This window comes from Symphalangus syndactylus, chromosome 16 (assembly GCF_028878055.3).
Source record: "Symphalangus syndactylus isolate Jambi chromosome 16, NHGRI_mSymSyn1-v2.1_pri, whole genome shotgun sequence".
NCBI classification, from domain to species: Eukaryota; Metazoa; Chordata; class Mammalia; order Primates; family Hylobatidae; genus Symphalangus; species Symphalangus syndactylus.
The window spans coordinates 72,169,009-72,187,625 of record NC_072438.2 but is presented as its reverse complement, the minus strand read 5'-3'; the positions used below and the strand labels follow the sequence as shown (position 1 = coordinate 72,187,625).

The following is an 18,617-nucleotide window of genomic DNA, read 5'->3' as shown; positions in this document are numbered from 1 at the left end:
AGGGGGACCTACGCAGATAAAGAGGTCTAGAAATCTGCAAGGTGTTCCTTGAGTTTTGGGCTGAAAGCTAAGCTACATGTGTTAGAGTGAGAAATTCCACAAAGCTAGGCAAAAAACAACTACCAGAAAGTGAATGATTCCAAGAGTTCAGTACAGCTGGGAAAAATGTGATTGCCAACTAGCCAGAGAGCAAAAGCCTCACTAAAAACCAAGGACATTCAGAAGGAATACTAGAAAATTCACACCTTAGTAGTAGGGCTAAACCAGTCCTAGAGTATAGACCACCCTAGACCTGCCCTAATAAAGATTAAAAGCGGCCAGGTGCGGTGGCTCAAACCTGTAATCCCAGCACTGTGGGTGGCCCAGACAGGTGGATCACCTGAGGTCAGGAGTTCAAGACTAGCCTGGCCAACATGGTGAAACCCCATCTCTTCTACAACTGCAAAAAAATTAGCCGGGCATCGTGGCAGGTGCCTGTAATCTCAGCTACTCGGACAGCTGAGGCAGGAGAATCACTTAAACCCGAGAGGCAGAGGTTGCAGTGAGCCGAGATCGTGCCATTGCACTCCAGCCTAGGCACACAAGAGTGAAACTCCATCTCAAAATTTAAAAACGAAAACAAAATTAAAAGCAAGTTGATCCACAAGTAACTTAGCTGCCTACCAAGACAAAATTCAACACTCTTTAAAGAAAGACCATAAAATTCATCACTTAACATTCACACTGTCCATCATCCAAGTCAAAAAAAAAAAAAAAAATCACTAAACTTGCAAAGCAGCAAAAAAGTGACCTAAAACTAGGGGTAAGGGAGAAGTCAACAGAAACAGTCCCAGCCTGGGCAACATGGTGAAATCCCGTCTCTACAAAAAATACAAGTTAGCCGGGGCCAGGCATGGGAGGTACGCTTGTAATCCCAGCACTTTGGGAGGCCAAGGTGAGCAGATCACTTGAGATTGGGAGTTCAAGATCAGCCTGGCCAACATGGTGAAACCCCATCTCTACTAAAAATACAAAAATTAGCCGGGTATGGCAGCAGATGCCTGTAATCCCAGCTACTCGGGAGGCTGAGGCAGGAGAATCACTTCAACCCGGGAGGCGGAGGTTGCAGTGAGCCAAGATTGTGCCACTGCACTCTAGCCTGGGCGACAAGAACAAGACTCTGTCTCAAAAACAAAAACCCCAAAAAAACAAAACAAAAAAAACCCTAGTGTCCTAGTGCAAGTCATCTTAATCTATTTCTCCATTTACTCATCTATAAAGTGAAAGTAACAAATTTATCAAGCTCACAGGGCTATTACAAGGATTAAATATCAAATTCTTAGAACAAAGCCTAACACATTAAGCTCTCAGTAAATGTTAGCTATTATTTGCCCATGTGCAGAATAAACATTCTGGCAGAATTTATAGTACTTATAATGTTCAAAGAATCCTGTTAGGTACTGAGAATACAAACATTAGGATATATTTCTAACCTTGTAGGAATTTAAAATCAAGTGAAAATAACATTCATAATATATTACATATTAGAACTAACTATACTGGCCAGAAGAAAATGGGAATAGGGCCATAAGAACAAAATGAACAAAGTGCCTAGAGGAGTAAGAAATGACTCTGGTTTAATGTTATGGGGTATTTCATAGGAAAGTTATAGAAAAAAAGAATCTTCAAGCTAAATCTCGAAATCCAGCAGGATTCACCACATCCTACGAAAGGGAGAGAAGCCTGAATTCCAGGCAAAAGAAACAACAAAGTACATAGGCAGCAGAACAGAATAAGCCGTGGAGTAGAGGCACACATCTTTCAAAAGTGTGTAACTTGACCTTTTTTTTTTTTTTTTTTTGAGATGGAGTCTCACTCTGTCGCCCAGGCTGGAGTGCAGTGGTGTGATCTCGGCTCACTGCAAGCACCGTCTCCCGGGTTCACGTCATTCTCCTGCCTCAGCCTACCAAGTAGCTGGGACTACAGACGCCTGCCACCACACTCAGCTAATTTTTTGTATTTTTAGTAGAGATGGGGTTTCACTGTGTTAGACAGGATGGTCTCGATCTCCTGACATCGTGATCCACCCACCTGGGCCTCCCAAAGTGCTGGGATTACAGGCATGAGCCACCGCGCCCAGCCACTTCCATCTTTTTGTAATTGTGTAAACCCAATGTCCCACCAATAAATAACTGCTGCATCTTTCACTACTATGAGTTTTGCTTTTAGTTTTCTAATGTCAATGGCAGGTGTTAGGCAGCCTAAGACACTAGACTGCAACTGGGTACCTATTGTGTCAAATGACTTAGGGAAATTTAAACTAATGCAACATAAAATAATAAACAGCCAAACTTACATAAAAGCCTATTAAAAAAAACTACAGTTCAATCCTAAGATGAATTAACTATGTAAAGAATAATTTGTTATCAAAGAAGTATTATCCCCTATCAACTCTAATTTGGTATCACTGACTTAATACATTTATGTTGTCACAAAACCTAGGTATAGCAGAATAAGTGACTCCCAAGCCATCCACTTTTATTTTACCTTCCAAAGTCAAATAGGAAGGAATTCTACACTCCAGAGACATCTTAGCCAAACAACATCTACTGCCAAACAACAGAGGGGAAAAAAAAAAATCAAGAAATGAATTATTCTGAGAGATCTACAGTTAAAATTCTCTTTTCAGCTCTCCACTCCCCCCCGCAAAAAAATACCTCCTCCCCCATACACACATCCCTCTAATGCTGTTCTACGGTATTTTTTTTTCTCATGGGAAGTAAGTGGGATTAATAGTTTATGACTACTGTCTCTTATACTGAACTTATGCTAAGGTTTATCCTTACCTTATCCCCTTAGTTAAAACTTACATATTGCAACCAGCGGAAATACACGCTTAGTAAATTTTACAGAAGTTGCTGTGGAAATTTCCCAATTCCAAAGTATGCTAACTTACAGTTTAATGTTTCTACTAAAAATGAGAAGAGCCTAAACACAGACCACCTTCAAATAAAGTATTCCACTTCCTACTGGCAATCATTTCTGACTCAAAGGAAGCAATAAAAAGGGACCCAGCCATCATCTTCTCTTGTAGCAATTCCCTGAGAAGAGGGTAAACCCCATGCGCTCACTCCAACAAACAGACGGTTATTCAGATCTCCTCAAGTATTAGAGAAAAATGTAGAAATCTCATGAGCAGAAGGCTAAAACTGTGAAGAAATATCCCAAATGTTGTTTAATAGTATTTGTGGTACAGAAAAAAGGCACAAAGTAATAACCAAGTGGTCAAAGTATCTTGGTATTCTGGAATTTCTGCCTTTTATTTTCGAAGAATTAAGCTAAATCAAAAGAATAAAGTCACACCTGAGTTTAGCGTAAGTAAGACATCAGTGTAAGTGGGATGGGAAGCGAGTAGATGGATTTCTGAGAAGAAGATGCAATAAAAGTTTAACTAGCTTCTGAAGATTCAGCTACTTCAATTTTTAAAAGTGAATACTTTTTAAATACTTTGAAATAAATGCTTGATAAATGAATAGTTCTTGAATTCTAGGTTGAAAGATGTTACTGTGATCCATGCTGTTAGTCCTCAGTCCCTAAATTATTCACCATATATGTGAAAAGACTTTACAAGTTATACAAGCAAATTTAAAATGTAATGAATCTATTCATAGTTTGCTTTTTTTTGTAAAGGAAATTGTGAGAAGTAAATATGGAGAGGAAAAGTTCTTCAAAGATTATTCATGTCCACTGCCCAACAATCACTTCGGTGGAGAATGACATGCTGACAGGTACCTAAATCATTTCACTGCAAAGAACACTTATCTTCCTTGACATCATGTTACAAAACTAAAAGCAGCTTTGGCCATAATTTGGCAGTGTAGTGATTCCTTGTGACCAAACTGATCAACCATGCCTTAAGATTTCAGAAGCTAAAAACTATTCTTAAACAGTAGTCTTAGCGTGGGCAACATGATGAAACCCCATCTCTACAAAAAAAATACAAAAATTAGCTGGGCGTGGTGACACATGCCTGTAGTCCCAGCTACTTGGGAGGCTGAGGCAGGAGGATCAACTGAGCCTGGGAGGTCAAGACTGCAGTGAGCTGTGACTGCACCACTGCACTACAGCCTGGGTGATGGCGAGACTTTGTCTCAAAGACAAAACAAAACAAACAAAATACGTAGTCTCTCGACTTGCCTCAAACATATGTATGCTAATTTTAAATTATTAGAAAATGTTTAAAATTCATCAAGAGTTTTAACATGTATACATGTACAGTATAAATAATAATAAAATGAGCCCCTGGGTATCCTCTACCCCAGGTAAAGAAACTGTTCTTTATTAAAACATCCCTTGGCTTCACGGCAAGGAATCCCTCTGAACAAGTACATTTCTTTCTTTGCATCTCATTCTTACCCTTCAAACGCCTAATCTAAGCTCCACTTCCTCTTGTAACTACCGAAGTTCCCAAGGATTTTTCTTTTCTCTGAACTACTGAACTTTCAGAGAACTATACTGTCAAACTCTCATCTGTTATATCAAATTATTAGATGTATAAAACTGTTCCCCAAATGGATTTTAAGATTCTTTCAGTCTGAGAGCACCTTTTAAATTTCATAGCACATATGTCATTATTGGTGCAATAACTGGTGTTTGATACCACATATTACATTGAAGCAATAGAAAATTTTTAAAAATCTAAAAATCAGCAAGCTAGCCAAAGAACTGTATGCTTAAAAATGGTAAAAATGGTAAAAGTTACATTATATATATTTTACTACAATTAAAAAATCAGCAAGTTGGTATCTTGATACTTTCAATTAGGTGAGAAATAGGTATTTTTTATTTTCTTTTTACATGTTATTTGCCAGGAGATTTTTTTTATTTTCTTAACTTTAAAAAAAAGTCCTTTTTTCTCCTTCTCCCACTCTAGATTCCCTTCCTTTATTCTGAAGCAGCAGCATTCCCAATATATGTCAAGAGCAAGCAACTCAAGTACTACAGGCAATGTTCTGGCATCAATAGCCAATCTAAAACTCACAGGATATTGTTTTTTAAAAAACCTTGCTAAGTATTAGTCTCACATTTTACCCAAATTTCTAATCCAAATAGACAGTGCTTTTACAAAATCCTAACTGTGTTTACATACTTGTAAGAAAAGCTTTTAGACTTCTCATCTTTTCACTGCTTAATCAAGTGGGGACAGTGCAACAGCAGCCATAGGTGAGAACCAAGTTCAGTTAGCATTTACACTGATAAGCTTCATTCACAAACTGTTACTTAACAGGTAAGTGTAAGATGGATTTCAGTAACAGGAAAGTGAAGGCAAAGCCCACTCTACATTCCATAAAAAGAATCTTTAGCACTGTAACACATCTACCAAAAAAAGTCACCACAACTTTGAGAAACCCTTCTGTTGGTCAGCTGGGAACCGAATTACAAATTCTAATTTGCAACACCAGAAGCAGTCATGGGCCAACACTGGCAGTACAACATGAGAAAGATCCAAAGTCTGGTTAAGCCAGTGCTCTCAAGACAACTCACAAAATGATCCATCACAGTATAAACGTTATTAGCAGTTCTATTTCTATCTTAAAACATTATGTTTGCTAATATTTAACATATAGAGTTGACATTAATGCCCTCACTGAGCCTGTGTTAGATGGCTGCATGTCACTGACAGGCATACATGGGAGGCTAACTCAGAGAGCATTGACAATGTGATGGGTATTTGTGATGATTAAGTGAATCTGCTGATAATACAATCTAGTTTTAACCAAACAAGCCCTCATCAAATGGGCAAAATAATTTTAAAAGATTCTTGCAAAAGAAATTACAACTGAAGACAACTCTAATAAGCATAAAGGGGGGAAAGTATAAGTCAGAGTTACTCTCACTCAATGAGATAAAAAGGAAAATTATCAGAGGTACAGAGGGTTATCCAACAAAAATGCAAATTTATCAAGAATACGTTTATGTTCTTACCAATAAGAAAAAAAGAATGAACCTTGCCTTAAGTGTAAAGTGCCCATTATTGCCCTGTTAGCTAAAAATGAAGTGTATGTACTTAATTTTTAAATAAACAAATAAATATAGGCTGAGCATGGTGATTCATGCTTATAGTCCCAGTGCTTTGGGAAGCCTTGATGGAGCACCAGTGCTTTGGGAAGCCTTGATGGAGCACCGCTTGAGGCCAGGAGCTCAAGACCAGCCTGAGCAACACAGCAAGGTCCTATCTCTACAATAAATAATTTTTTTTCTTGAGACGGGGTCTCACTCTGTCACCCAGGTTGGAGTGCAGTGGCATGATCTTGGCTCACTGCAACCTCCGTCTCCTAGGCTCAAGCGATCCTCCCACCTCAGCTTCCCAAGTAGCTGGGACCACAGGCATGTGCCACTATGTCTGGCTAATTTTTTTGTATTTTTTGGTAGAAACAGGGTTTCACCAGGTTGCCCAGGCTGGTCTTGAACTTCTGAGCTCAGGAGATTCACCCGCCTCAGCCTCCCAAAATACTGAGATTAGAGGAATGAGCCACCATCCCCGGCCAAAAAATAAAATAAAAAAAAAAACTCAGCGAGGCATGGTGGCACACACCTGTAGTCTTAGCTACTCCAGAGGCTGAAGCAGAGGCTGTGGATCACTTGAGCCCAGGACTTAGTTCAAGGTTATAGTGAGTTAAGATCATGCCACTGCACTCCAGCCTGGGCAACAGAGTGAGACCCTGTCTCTTAAAAAGAAAAATATTTATGTATACATATAAATAAAATCAGCTGGTCCAAGTACAGCAGTTATTTACAGCTAACTGATCACAGATTTTTTTGTTCCCTCTCACTCCCACTGCTTCACTTGACTAGTCCCCCAACCCCTAAAAAAACCTCTTTTACTGACAGAAGAAGAATCCAATAGGACTTTTATAAATTCTGCTTATCTGTAAGAAAACTCACATCATGTTAATACACAAATACCTTTAACATAAATGTCATAGTCCCCCATGCTATCAACCAAACTTTTCACGTTCTCCTCCCTAAGGTTCCACTTCCCTGTCTCCTTGAAGTTAGGGGAGATTGTGTGATTTGCTCTATCAATGAAACATGAACCACATGTCATTTCTAAGCAGAAACTTAAGAGCCAGAGTGATGTGCTATGCTTACTCCTCCTTTTATGATAGTAACTGATACTGCTCCAGGTGGCAGTGGCTCCATCTGCCTGGCTGCCAGAGTGAGGATGAGGTAGCCTGTGACTGATTTACAGCCTGAATGAGAAATAAATGGTTGTTTTAAGCAACTGAGGTTTTGGGGTTTGTTACCACCACAGCTTAACCTAGCCTATCCAGATTAAGGTAGCGTGTTGTAATTTTGATAAAGAACATGGGAGCTCTAAGAAAAGAGTATTATCTTCTCATTCTATATCTGTTCAGTATTGTTAAAGAGAATGAAATTTTATAAAAACCATTACTTCCCCACTCTATGACTGATAACTTTCAAGTTTGCCTAAATAACTAAACAAGCTTCTGGCTATTTTGTATAGGTTCCTTTCAAAAGGATTTAAACTTCGTAATCTTTTAAACAGAAATTGGTTTTTGGTTTATTCACAGCAGCTTACCACTAAGTAATTCAATCCAGTTCTGGACTGTTTCTGGAGGCTGAGTTTCCTTCACATGCTTCAGAGCTTCATCAAGAAGAACATCCCCTGTTGGGGCATCCGACTTGCAGATTACCTAAAAAGAAGCAAAAAGAATGAAAGGATCCACGAATGCCTTTTCTGACTTGATCTCATTAAATGAAAAACAAACAATTATATAAATAATTCATTATGCTTAAAGCCTCAAGCTTTCATGTAGTATCAAAGTTCAGATTTTAAATTACTTTTATGTTAAGGAAATCCAGTATTTAACCTAACCAGATTAGATATAATAATGAATGAAAATTGGCTAGACTCAGTAGCTCATGCCTGAATCCCAGGGGGAGGCTGAGACAAGCAGATCACTTGAAGCCAGGAATTCGGTAACAGCCTGGCCTACGTGGTGAAACCCTGTCTCTACTAAAAATACAAAAATTAGCCGGGTATGGCGGTGCACGCCTGTAATCCCAGCTACTCGGGTAGCTGAGGTGGGAGAATCATTTGAACCCAGGAGGCAGAGGCTGCAGGAAGCCAAGATCACACCGCTGCACTCCACCATGGACGACAGAGTGAGACTCTATCTCAAAGAGAAAAGAAAAGAAAGCTACTGGCACGGTGGCTCACTCCTGTAATCCCGGCACTTTGGGAGGCCGAGGCGGGTGGATCATCTGAGGTCAGGAGTTCAAGACCAGCCTGGCCAAAATGATGAAACCCCATCTCTACTAAAAATACAAAAAATCAGCTGGGCATGGTGGCGGGTGCCTGTAATCCCAGCTACTCTGGAGGCTGAGGCAGGAGAATTGCTTGAACCCAGGAGGCAGAGGTTGCAGTGGGCCGAGATTGTGCCACTGCATTCCAGCCTGGGCAACAAGAGCAAAACTCCGACTTAAAAAGAAAAAAAAAAAAAAAAAAAGCTACTGTGCAATAATTAGTAAAGCAACATACTAGGACAGTTTATACTCACTCTTTCATCACTGAACCTTGGAATATGTGATCCAGAAATTCATTCAAGCATTATTATTAGTTCCAGAAATAAGACTAAATTATATTTAAGAATTCAGCACAGGTTGAACATCCCTAATCCGAAAATCCGAACTCCTTCAAAATCTGAAACTTTTTGAGCACCAACATGCATCCATTGGAACATTCTGGATTTTAAATTTTGAAGTCAGGAATGCTTAAGTATAATACAAATATTCCAAAATCCAAAAAATTCCAAAATCTTAAACATTTCTGTTACCAAGCATTTCAGATATAGGATACTCAATCTTGTATTATAAAGGTGGTATTTCACATCAGTGAAGAAACAAATTTTTAAACAAATGTCACTAAAACTTGCTAACAAATTATAGAGGTTAGAAAGATTTCTTGGTTTCTCCTTTTTTTTTTTTTTGGAAATGGAGTTTTGCTCGTCACCCAGGCTGGAGTGCAGTGGCACAATCTCGGCTCACTGCAAACCTCTGCCTCCCCAGTACAAGTGATTCTCCTGCCTCAGCCTCCCAAGTAGCTGGAATAACAGGTGTGCGCCACCACGTCTGGCTAATTTTGTATTTTTAGTAAAGATGGAGTTTCTCCATGTTGGTCAGGCTGGTCTCGAACTCCCGACCTCAGGTAATCCACCCACCTTGGCCTCCCAAAGTGCTGGGATTACAGGAATGATCCACTGCACCTGGCCCTGAAAGGTTTCTTTAAAAATTGTCCCCACTAGCAGAAAACTTAAAGAAATTATCAATAGCTTTGATTACATACATTTTTTAAATACTGCAACTTTTTTAAAAAAAGCTACACTGAGGCTGGATGCAGTGGCTCACTCCTACAATCCCAGCACTTTGGGAGGCCAAGGCACATGGATCACCTGAGGTCAAGAGTTTGAGACCAGCCAGGCCAACATGGTGAAACCCGGTCTCTACTAATAATACAAAAATTAGCCAGGCGTGGTGGCGCACGCCTGTAAACCCAGCTACTCGGGAGGCTGAGGCAGAAGAATCGCTTGAACCCGGGAGGTAGAGGCTGCAGTGAGCTGAGATCGCACCATTGCACTCCAGCCTGGGCGACGAGAGCAAAAATATGTTTCCAAAAAAAAAGCTACACTGAGATACAGAATCCATTTTCAAAGTGGAAAAGTCCAAAGGGAGGGATGGGAGGGAAAATGTTACACTGCTTTAGACAAGTATTAGATCCCTATAGCCTTCATTCACATTGTTGGCCAAGCTATAAATTTCTATTAAAATTCCATAATATCAAAATTAAATCCATTATATTGTATTATTTTATAATGTTAGCTATTTAAATGTTACAAAATTTAACATTAATTTTTTTTTTTTTTTTTGAGATAGAGTCTCACTCTGTTGCCCAGCCTGGAGTGCAACAGCGCGATCTCAGCTCACTGCAACCACAGCCTCCCGGGTTCAAGCAATTCTCCTACCTCAGACTCCCAAATAGCTGGGATTATAGGCGCACACCACTGCATCTGGCTAATTTCTGTATTTTTAGTAGAGACAGGGTTTCATCAAGTTGGGCAGGCTGGTCTTGAACTCCTGACCTTGTGATCTGCCCACCTCGGCCTCCCAAAGTGCTGGGATTTGCAAGTATGAGCCACCATGCCCCACCAATTTAACATCACTTTTAAAATGTTGAGAGTCCTCTCTTAAACTTGTCCTCAAAGTGTCCTTTACTTTGTCAATCTTATAAAAAATTAAAAACATATACATACAGTATCTATCTCTGTGATATTATGACCAGTAGAAATATAAAAACCACAATACAAGTCACAAATCTATTCTTAAATTTTCTTTTTTTTATTTTATTATTATTATACTTTAACTTTTAGGGTACATGTGCACAACGTGCAGGTTTGTTACATATGTATACATGAGCCATGTTGGTGTGCTGCACCCATTAACTCGTCATATGGCATTAGGTATATCTCCTAATGCTATCCCTCCCCCCTCTTAAATTTTCTAGTAGTTATATTTTAAAAGAAAAAAAGGCAAAATTAATTTTAATATTTTGATTTAACCAAATACAACCAAAATATTAACATGTAATAAGTATTTTTAAATTGAGGTACTTAATATATTTTTCCATACTAAGACCAAAAATCCAGTGTATCCAGTGTATGTTTTTACTAACACCATGTGTCAATATGCAGTAGCCAAACTTCAAGTGCTTAAGTGTCTGGCTCATAGACGTATGTAGCTAGTAGCTACCATATTGAACATACAGACCATTTTCATCATCAAACAAAGTTCCATCAAACAGTGCTATTCTAGACCATGCTTTCAGTGAAGGGTGAGAGAGCACAAGAAAATAAAGAAAGCAGAGCCTCAGGAGAAAAAGTTACATCTAAATATGGTGGCCATGCCACCACTTCTTACGTCTCACTCATTCCTTATATTTATTGCAATTTGGCCTCAAAGCTCGCCCACGCACATCCGTTTGCAACAGATCTTATGTCAGGGACACCAGAGCCTGGGTATAGGTGAATCACTTTTTCTTATGAAGTTCTGTCCTCTAAATCTTTCTCAAATGTATCACTTTTCTCCATCATCTTGCCAATATAGTCAGCCTTCCATATCTACAGATTTGACGAATTGAGGATCAAAAATATTCAGGAAAAATAATACAAATTTTAAAATGCAGTATAACAATTGTTTATACAGCATTTACATTGTATTAGGTATTGTAAGTAATCTGGGGGTGATATAAAGTATAGGAGAGGATGTGCATAGGTTATATGCAAACACTACAACATTTTATATAAGAAACTTGAGCATCCGCAGATTTTGATATTTGAGGGGAGTCCTAGAACCAATCGCCCACAGATACTGAGGGACAACTATATTCTAGTCTGCCTAATCTGGTTGTTTTTCACTTGGATTAATTTAAGCCTCTTAACTAATTTCCCTAAACAAGTTTTAGCCTTTTTAATCCATTCTCCTCACTGATCTTTCTAACAGACAGATCTTACCATGGCATTCCACTGCTTCTGCTTACAACTTTTCAATGACTCAAGTTAGTTCTAAATTCCTTTTAAAAATTCAGTAGTAAGTGTGGTTCACAAATAAATATGTTCTATCTAAACATATCATTTTTATTTAGCTTCTTTTTTTGGGGGAACGGGAACCATTCCTAAATATAAACAGATAATCACAGATAACGTGAAAGAAAGCTTCCAACACAGAAGAGATCAAAAATAGAAAATAAAAAATCTGAAGAAACAGATATAATACAGATGAAGGAAATTTTCAAAAGAGGTGTGATATCCTCAGAAATCTAAAAGAGGGTATTACATCCATAAAACAAACTACGATTTTTAAAAAGGAAGCTCATGGAAATCAAAAACAGGAGAGTCACAATAAAATCTCAACAGAAAGGTTAGAAGACAACTCTTTAAGAGTAGCCAAGAAGTCCGTATCCAATTTACAAAGTTCTAGAAAAATAGAGGGCAAAAGATATGAGAAATACAAGTTTTCAAAACCAAAATATACACATTTCTAGACTGAATAAATTAATGCATAATGAATTTAAAATGACCCACATTAAGGCATATCATACAATTTCAGAAAACCAACAAGGATAACAGAAGATCCCAAACGCTTGTAGAGGAAAAAAAAAAAATAATAAGATTGAGAAAGCAGAAGGAGGCCCGGCACAGTGGCTCATGTCTGTAATCCCAGCTCTTTGGGAGGCCAAGGCACGAGGATCACTTGAACGCAAGCCAGCAATAAAGTAAGACCTTATTTCTAACAAAATTAAAAAAAAAAAAAATTAGCCAGGAGGCTGGGCGCGGTGGCTCACGCCTATAATCCCAGCACTTTGGGAGGCAGGTGGATCATTTGGGGTCAGGAGTTCGAGACCAGCCTGACCAATACAGTGAAACCCCATCTCTACTAAACATACAAAAAAAAAAAAAAAAAAATTAGCCAGGTGTGGTGGTGCATGCCTATAGTCCCAGCTACTAGGGAGGCTGAGGCAGGAGAATCGCTTGAATCCGGGAGGCAGAGGTTGCAGTGAGCTGAGATGGCACCAACTGCACTCTGGCCTGGGTGATAGAGCGATACTCAGTCTCAAAAAAAAAAATTAATTAGCCAGACATGGTGGCACATACCTATGTAGAGCCAGCTACTTGGAAAGCAGAGATTGCAGTGAACCAAGATCATACCAACCACCCTCCAGCCCCAGGCAATGGAGTGAGACTGTCTCCAAAAAAAAAAAAAAAAAAAAGAGAAAAGAAAATCAGAAGGGCACCAGACTTTAACAGCAACTCTGTATACTAGAAAACAGTGGGCTGGGCATGATAGCTCACGCCTGTAATCCTTGCACTTTGGGAGGCCCAAGGCGAGAGGATCACTTGAGCCCAGGAGTTCGAGAGCAGCCCAGGCAACATGGCAAAACCCCATCTCTACAAAACATACAAAAATTAACTGGGTGTGGCAGCACACGCCTGTAGTCCCAGCTACCTGGGAGGCTGAGGCACATAAATCACTTGAACCAGGGAAGCCGAGGTTGCAGTGAGTCGAGATCACGCCACTGCACTCCAGCCTGGGTGACAGAGCGAGACTCTGTCTCAAAAAAAAAAAAAGATGCATGAATGATGTTCTTTCCTACAGAACTATTATTCTCTATAGCTTATCAATCAAGAAGCATTCAGCTCTGATCTAAAACTTTTAGATTCATTAGGACGCTGATTTAGGAAAAAAACTAGTTTTGAAACACCATGCTCAAGAAACACAATGACAAACTGGAAGAAAAACAGTCTTGAATATTTGAGATTGAGGTTGAAGTTAAATTTCTAAAAACTAGCCAATATTACCTCTATTAAGAGAAGCACCTACACAGACCTTCAACAGACAGGTATCTGAAAAGTATTCACAATCTGATGAAAAGATCAATAGCCTATGCGTAAATTATGCGTAAATTGCACAGTAATACTTTTGAGTTTTTAATGTCAAGTCTTTCAAAATTATGGCTTTTAAAAGCTGCAAATGAAGTCTAGAATCTTTCTGAAGATGTAAGGTCCAGTGGCCAGTTACCTTAACAATCAATTACATTACTCATTGTAGGTACAAAGAACCAGAAAACTAAGAATGCAAAAAAGATATGGAAATACAATTGAATAAAGACAACTTTAGTATCAACTTCCACTTTAATTTTTGAAGGCTATTAGTAAAAACATACATTTTAAGCAGTACAACCTCTTTAAAAAGAATGTTACTCAGCACTCCTCTTACCTTTCTTGTTAATAGACTTTTACGTCTCATTCCACAAGCCTCTAGTTGTAACCTTCCTCTCAATGCTAATTCAATTAACATACAGCCACGTAATCCAGATGATATACAGTCATTCCAAAATGATGTGTAACCCTATTAAAAAAAGAAATAAAACAAAATAGCTAATTTACCTTGAATTCAGAGTCAAAAACAGAAATATTCTCAGCCAAAGTCATATTTAATGCCTTTTACCTTTCCTGTCTTTCTATAATAATACACTGAAAAAATACAATTAACATAAATTACTAATCAAGAATTTTCAGGGGTTTATCTTTCCACCACTTATTCTTACATACAAACAACAAATAACTTTAGAGGTCATAAGTTTAGAAACATAACTCACATTTCACCAAGCTGTGTGTTTATTAGGTTCTTTCAGAACCCTGCAAACTCCACCAAGGAATACTCAGTTAACCTCAGATTATAGTGATTTATTACATGTGGACATGTTAAGAAGCTCAGGGAAAGACAACCTAGCCAAGTTAGCTTCACAGAGAATTAGAATACCATTCATTTATTGCTGTTTAGGATAAAACCACAAGGTTAATCCAAGCACTTTGGGAGGCTGAGCCAAGACAATGGCTTGAGCCCAGGAGTTTGAGACCAGCCTGGACAACATAGTGAGATCCTGTTTCTACCAAAAAAAAATTAATTAGCTAGGTGTGGTGCTGCACACCTGTAGTCCCAGCTACTCAGGAGGCTAAGGCAGGAGGACCACTGTGTCCAAGAATTCAAGGCTACAGTGAGCAATAATTACACCAACACACTGCAGCCTGGGCAAAACAGTGCGACATTGTCTCTTAAAATACACACACTGTTAATTTTGTAAGAAGATATTAGAAAAACACATATGCGCCCACAAACAAATGGATGGCTATAGGCCTAAAATTCTCAATAATAAACAGTATGATAATCAGATTGGCCCCAAGGGAGAATGTAAGGGCAGCATCCACGGTGGAAGAACAGCCAGACATAAGGAGGTTGAGAGACATCTAGAGATCTGGGATACTGGTCAAGCAGGCATCACCAGATGAGGTCAGGACACTGTAACAGCAAACAACTGGGGTTGTTCAAATTACAAAGCCACAAATCTTGCCAGCAGGATTGCCAGTTATCAATTTAAGATACCCAGTTCTCATGAGACAGCAGAAGCTATAAATAACTCTCATTAAGGCTCAGAACAGGGTAACACAATTTTGGTAGGAGAACAGGCCAATTCAATCTCTGAAGAATGGAGGGCCCAGGATTAGGAAGGCCTGGCCCTCATCTCTGGCACTTTTCCAAGGTCAGTCCTGGCACTTTGCCAGGCCTGAGTAGTGAGCTTGTGTTTCAGAAGATGACTGACCATTGAGGTCCATCAAACTTCATTTTTCATACAAGGAGTTAAATTGGCCTCACCAAGCTACCACTTCTGAGAATGTGACCTTTGGGAAAATAACAATTTTTTTTTTTTTTTTTTTTTTTTTTTTTTGAGACGGAGTCTCGCTCTGTCACCCAGGCTGGAGTGCAGTGGCGCAATCTTGGCTCACTGCAAGCTCCGCCTCCCGGGTTCACGCCATTCTCCTGCCTAAGCCTCTCCGAGTAGCTGGGACCACAGGCGCCCGCCACCACGCCCGGCTAATTTTTTTTTGTATTTTTTAGTAGAGACGGGGTTTCACCGTGGTCTCGATCTCCTGACCTCGTGATCCGCCCACCTCGGCCTCCCAAAGTGCTGGGATTACAAGCGTGAGCCACCGCGCCCGGCCGGGAAAATAACAATTTAAAGGAGGCACAAGGGGATAAATAAAAACATCAGTGTTAAGAGATGTGAGGTATAAGCAGCAGACACTGACTGGATTTTAGGGAATCATTTTAAACTTAGGGTTGGGGCCTGATCAAATGAAGATTATCAGAGATTTGGCAAAGTGGCTAATAATACCAGCACTTCATAGAGGTTAGGTAAAATGCGTGACTTCTGTGTCCATGAAATTAACGCCCTAGGAAGCCTGAGAATGAATTCCACATGAAATTAAAGTTACAGATATCTGGCTTTGACTGGCCTGGACATATAAACAGAGTTCCTAAATGAGCCTCTACAAACTGTAAACAACAGAGAACACCTCATAAAGCAATAATGGACGTGAACAGCCCTACAGCCTGCAAACTCCAGCTGAACAGTACCTGGAAGCTTACATTTGATAGCAGAGAACTAAAATATGTCTCAATCTCAATTGCTCCTAGAGTAATGGCATACCCAGAGATATCAGCAAAATGGGGTCTTTAGTAACAGACTTCAGAGATCTGAATTTAGTGAATGGCTTTAGGCATCATCACATGCTTAAACAGAATTGGATTCACATGGGAAAGTACATGTATGGGAATGGACAGTTCTGTACCACAGCTCCTAGGACTCGTCAGCAATATTCCAAAGATAAATTAAGCCAACGAAGACACACCAAACAACAGAAAAGTACAGTATGTTGATAACCTCCTGCTAAAATCCATGTCATAAAAGCAGGATCAAAAATTAACCACAGGGTTGCCAGGCGCAGTAACATACACCTGTAATCCCAGCACTTTGGGAGGCAGAGGCAAGCGGATTGCTTGAGCCCAGGAATTCCAGACCCCTGGGCAACATGGTGAAACCCCATCTCTACAAAAAACACAAAAATTAGCCGGGCATGGTGGCACCCATCTGTTGTCCCAGCTACTTGGAAGGCTGAGGTGGGAGAATCACCTGAGCTCAGGAACTTGAGGCTGCAGTGAGCCATGATCACACCACTGCACTCCAGCCTGGGTGACAGGAGTGAGACCCTATCTCAAAAAAAAAAAAAAAAAAAAAAAAAGATAAAATATGTGAAGAAGGTTAGTAACCGGCAGTATCAAGCAGTTTATGACTGTAGTCATAATTAGTTCCTATGTTCTAAAATATAAGGATGGGAGAGGGCAGAGACATCCCAAGTAGGATGGGCCATACACTACCAGATCTCCATCTGCCTGATTCCCTTTATTCTTTCAAGTGGCTCAATTTGAATGGTAGGAAAGGGTATTGTTTATTAAGTCTCCTAAAACTGCAAACACTGAGAAGAGTTCTCACCATTCCAGTTAAGAGATACAGTTCTGCTCTTAAGTGCCTACTTACCCAGAAGCTTTTTGTTAAGAAGGAACTCAAAAGGTTGGCAACCCAAAATGAAATGTAATAAAAATATTTTGTACAAAGATCGTAAGAGGGATATAACCAGAAGTATAAGATTTTCCTTATATGGGCTGGGCGCGGTGGCTCACGCCTGTAATCTCAGCACTTTGGGGAGCCAAGACGGGCGGATCACAAGGTCAGGAGATCGAGACCATCCTGGCTAACACGGTGAAACCCCGTCTCTACTAAAAATACAAAAAATTAGCCGGGCGCAGTGGCAGGCGCCTGTAGTCCCAGCTACTTGGGAGGCTGAGACAGGAGAATGGCGTGAACCTGGGAGGCAGAGCTTGCAGTGAGCCGAGGTCGCGCCACTGCACCCCAGCCTGGGCGACAGAGCAAGACTCCATCTCAAAAAAAAAAAAAAAAAAAAAAAGATTTTCCTTATATGTTATTAAAAACATTTACAACATGGGAAAATGCTCATAATATATATACCACATGAGAAACAGATAAAAAATTATATTATCTAAAGCAGAAGTATCCAATCTTTTGGCTTCCCTGGGCCATACTGGAAGAATTATTATCTTGGCCCACACATAAAATATACTAACATTAATGACAGCTGATGAGCTAAAGAAAACAAAAAAAAACCCTCATGTTTTAAGAAAGTTTACAAATTTGTGTTGGACCAGATTCAAAGCCGTGGGCCACCTGCGGCTCACAGGCCACGGGTTGGACAAGCTTGATCTAAAATGTAATCTTATTTTGAAATTATATAAACATTAATACATATGTATATCATAGGTTTGTATTTACAAAAAAACTTATAAATGTTCATATCCTTTGACACAATTCTTATGGGCCTTTAGTTAGAAAATACTGTGCACAAAAATATATGTACAAATATAATGATCACACCATTATCATAGTAAAACACACAATCTAAAAACAAAAAAAAGGGAATAAACTCAGCGCTTCCCAAACTTTCCTGACCTTGAAGCATTTTAATTTACAGTATACTTTTAACAGCCTACAGAATATTACAATTCTATGAAAATCAGTTTTAAAAGTCCTGGTGCAGGAGGCGGAGGCTGCAGCGAGCCGAGATCGCACCACTGCACTCCAGCCTGGCGACAGAGCGAGACTTCATCTCAAAAAAAAAAAAAAAAAAAAAAAAGAAATCCTGGTGCAGAAGGTTATTACAAAACATGAAAAATTATGAAATCGTGTGTGTGTGTGTGTGTGTGTGTGTGTGTGTAGAGAGAGACAGAGAATAGTCCCATTTTTAAGGGAGATTAGAAGAAAAGTTTTAGCAGCAGTAATGTCTGGTGATTATGGTGATCTTTATTTTCTTTAGGCTTTTCTGTAGATAGTAAAGGAAAACTCGTGGCAAGGAGATAAGTAAGGTTTTCCTTATTGATCAACTATAGTTATAGTTGTTCAAGCTTAAAAGGCAATAGTTATGATAGTGGCAGTAATTTGACATGGGCAAAACACTAGAAGAACTAAAAACTCTCCATGAAAATAACTATGAACCACAAAGTAAAACATATTTGTGAAGTAGTAAAGAACAGTGCTCAAGGGCCCAGACCGCACAAACACCTGGCGATTCAAATCAACTCCAGCTCTA

At 39.4% G+C, this 18,617-nt stretch overlaps 1 protein-coding gene across 3 annotated transcripts in view; it reads right to left on the bottom strand.

Annotated features, from left to right (window-relative positions):
- GOLPH3 (golgi phosphoprotein 3) overlaps positions 1 to 18,617 on the bottom strand; it is a 61,305-nt gene that overhangs the window by 3,352 nt on the left and 39,336 nt on the right. For 2 of the 3 annotated variants that reach the window (XM_063619915.1, XM_055245695.2), the window contains 2 exons: positions 13,834 to 13,965; positions 7,583 to 7,697 (listed from right to left, as the gene is read on the bottom strand). In XM_063619915.1, coding sequence (XP_063475985.1) covers positions 7,583 to 7,697; positions 13,834 to 13,965 — 247 coding nt within the window. The remainder of the gene's footprint in view (positions 1 to 7,582; positions 7,698 to 13,833; positions 13,966 to 18,617) is intronic. The other variant, XM_063619916.1, reaches the window with a different exon arrangement.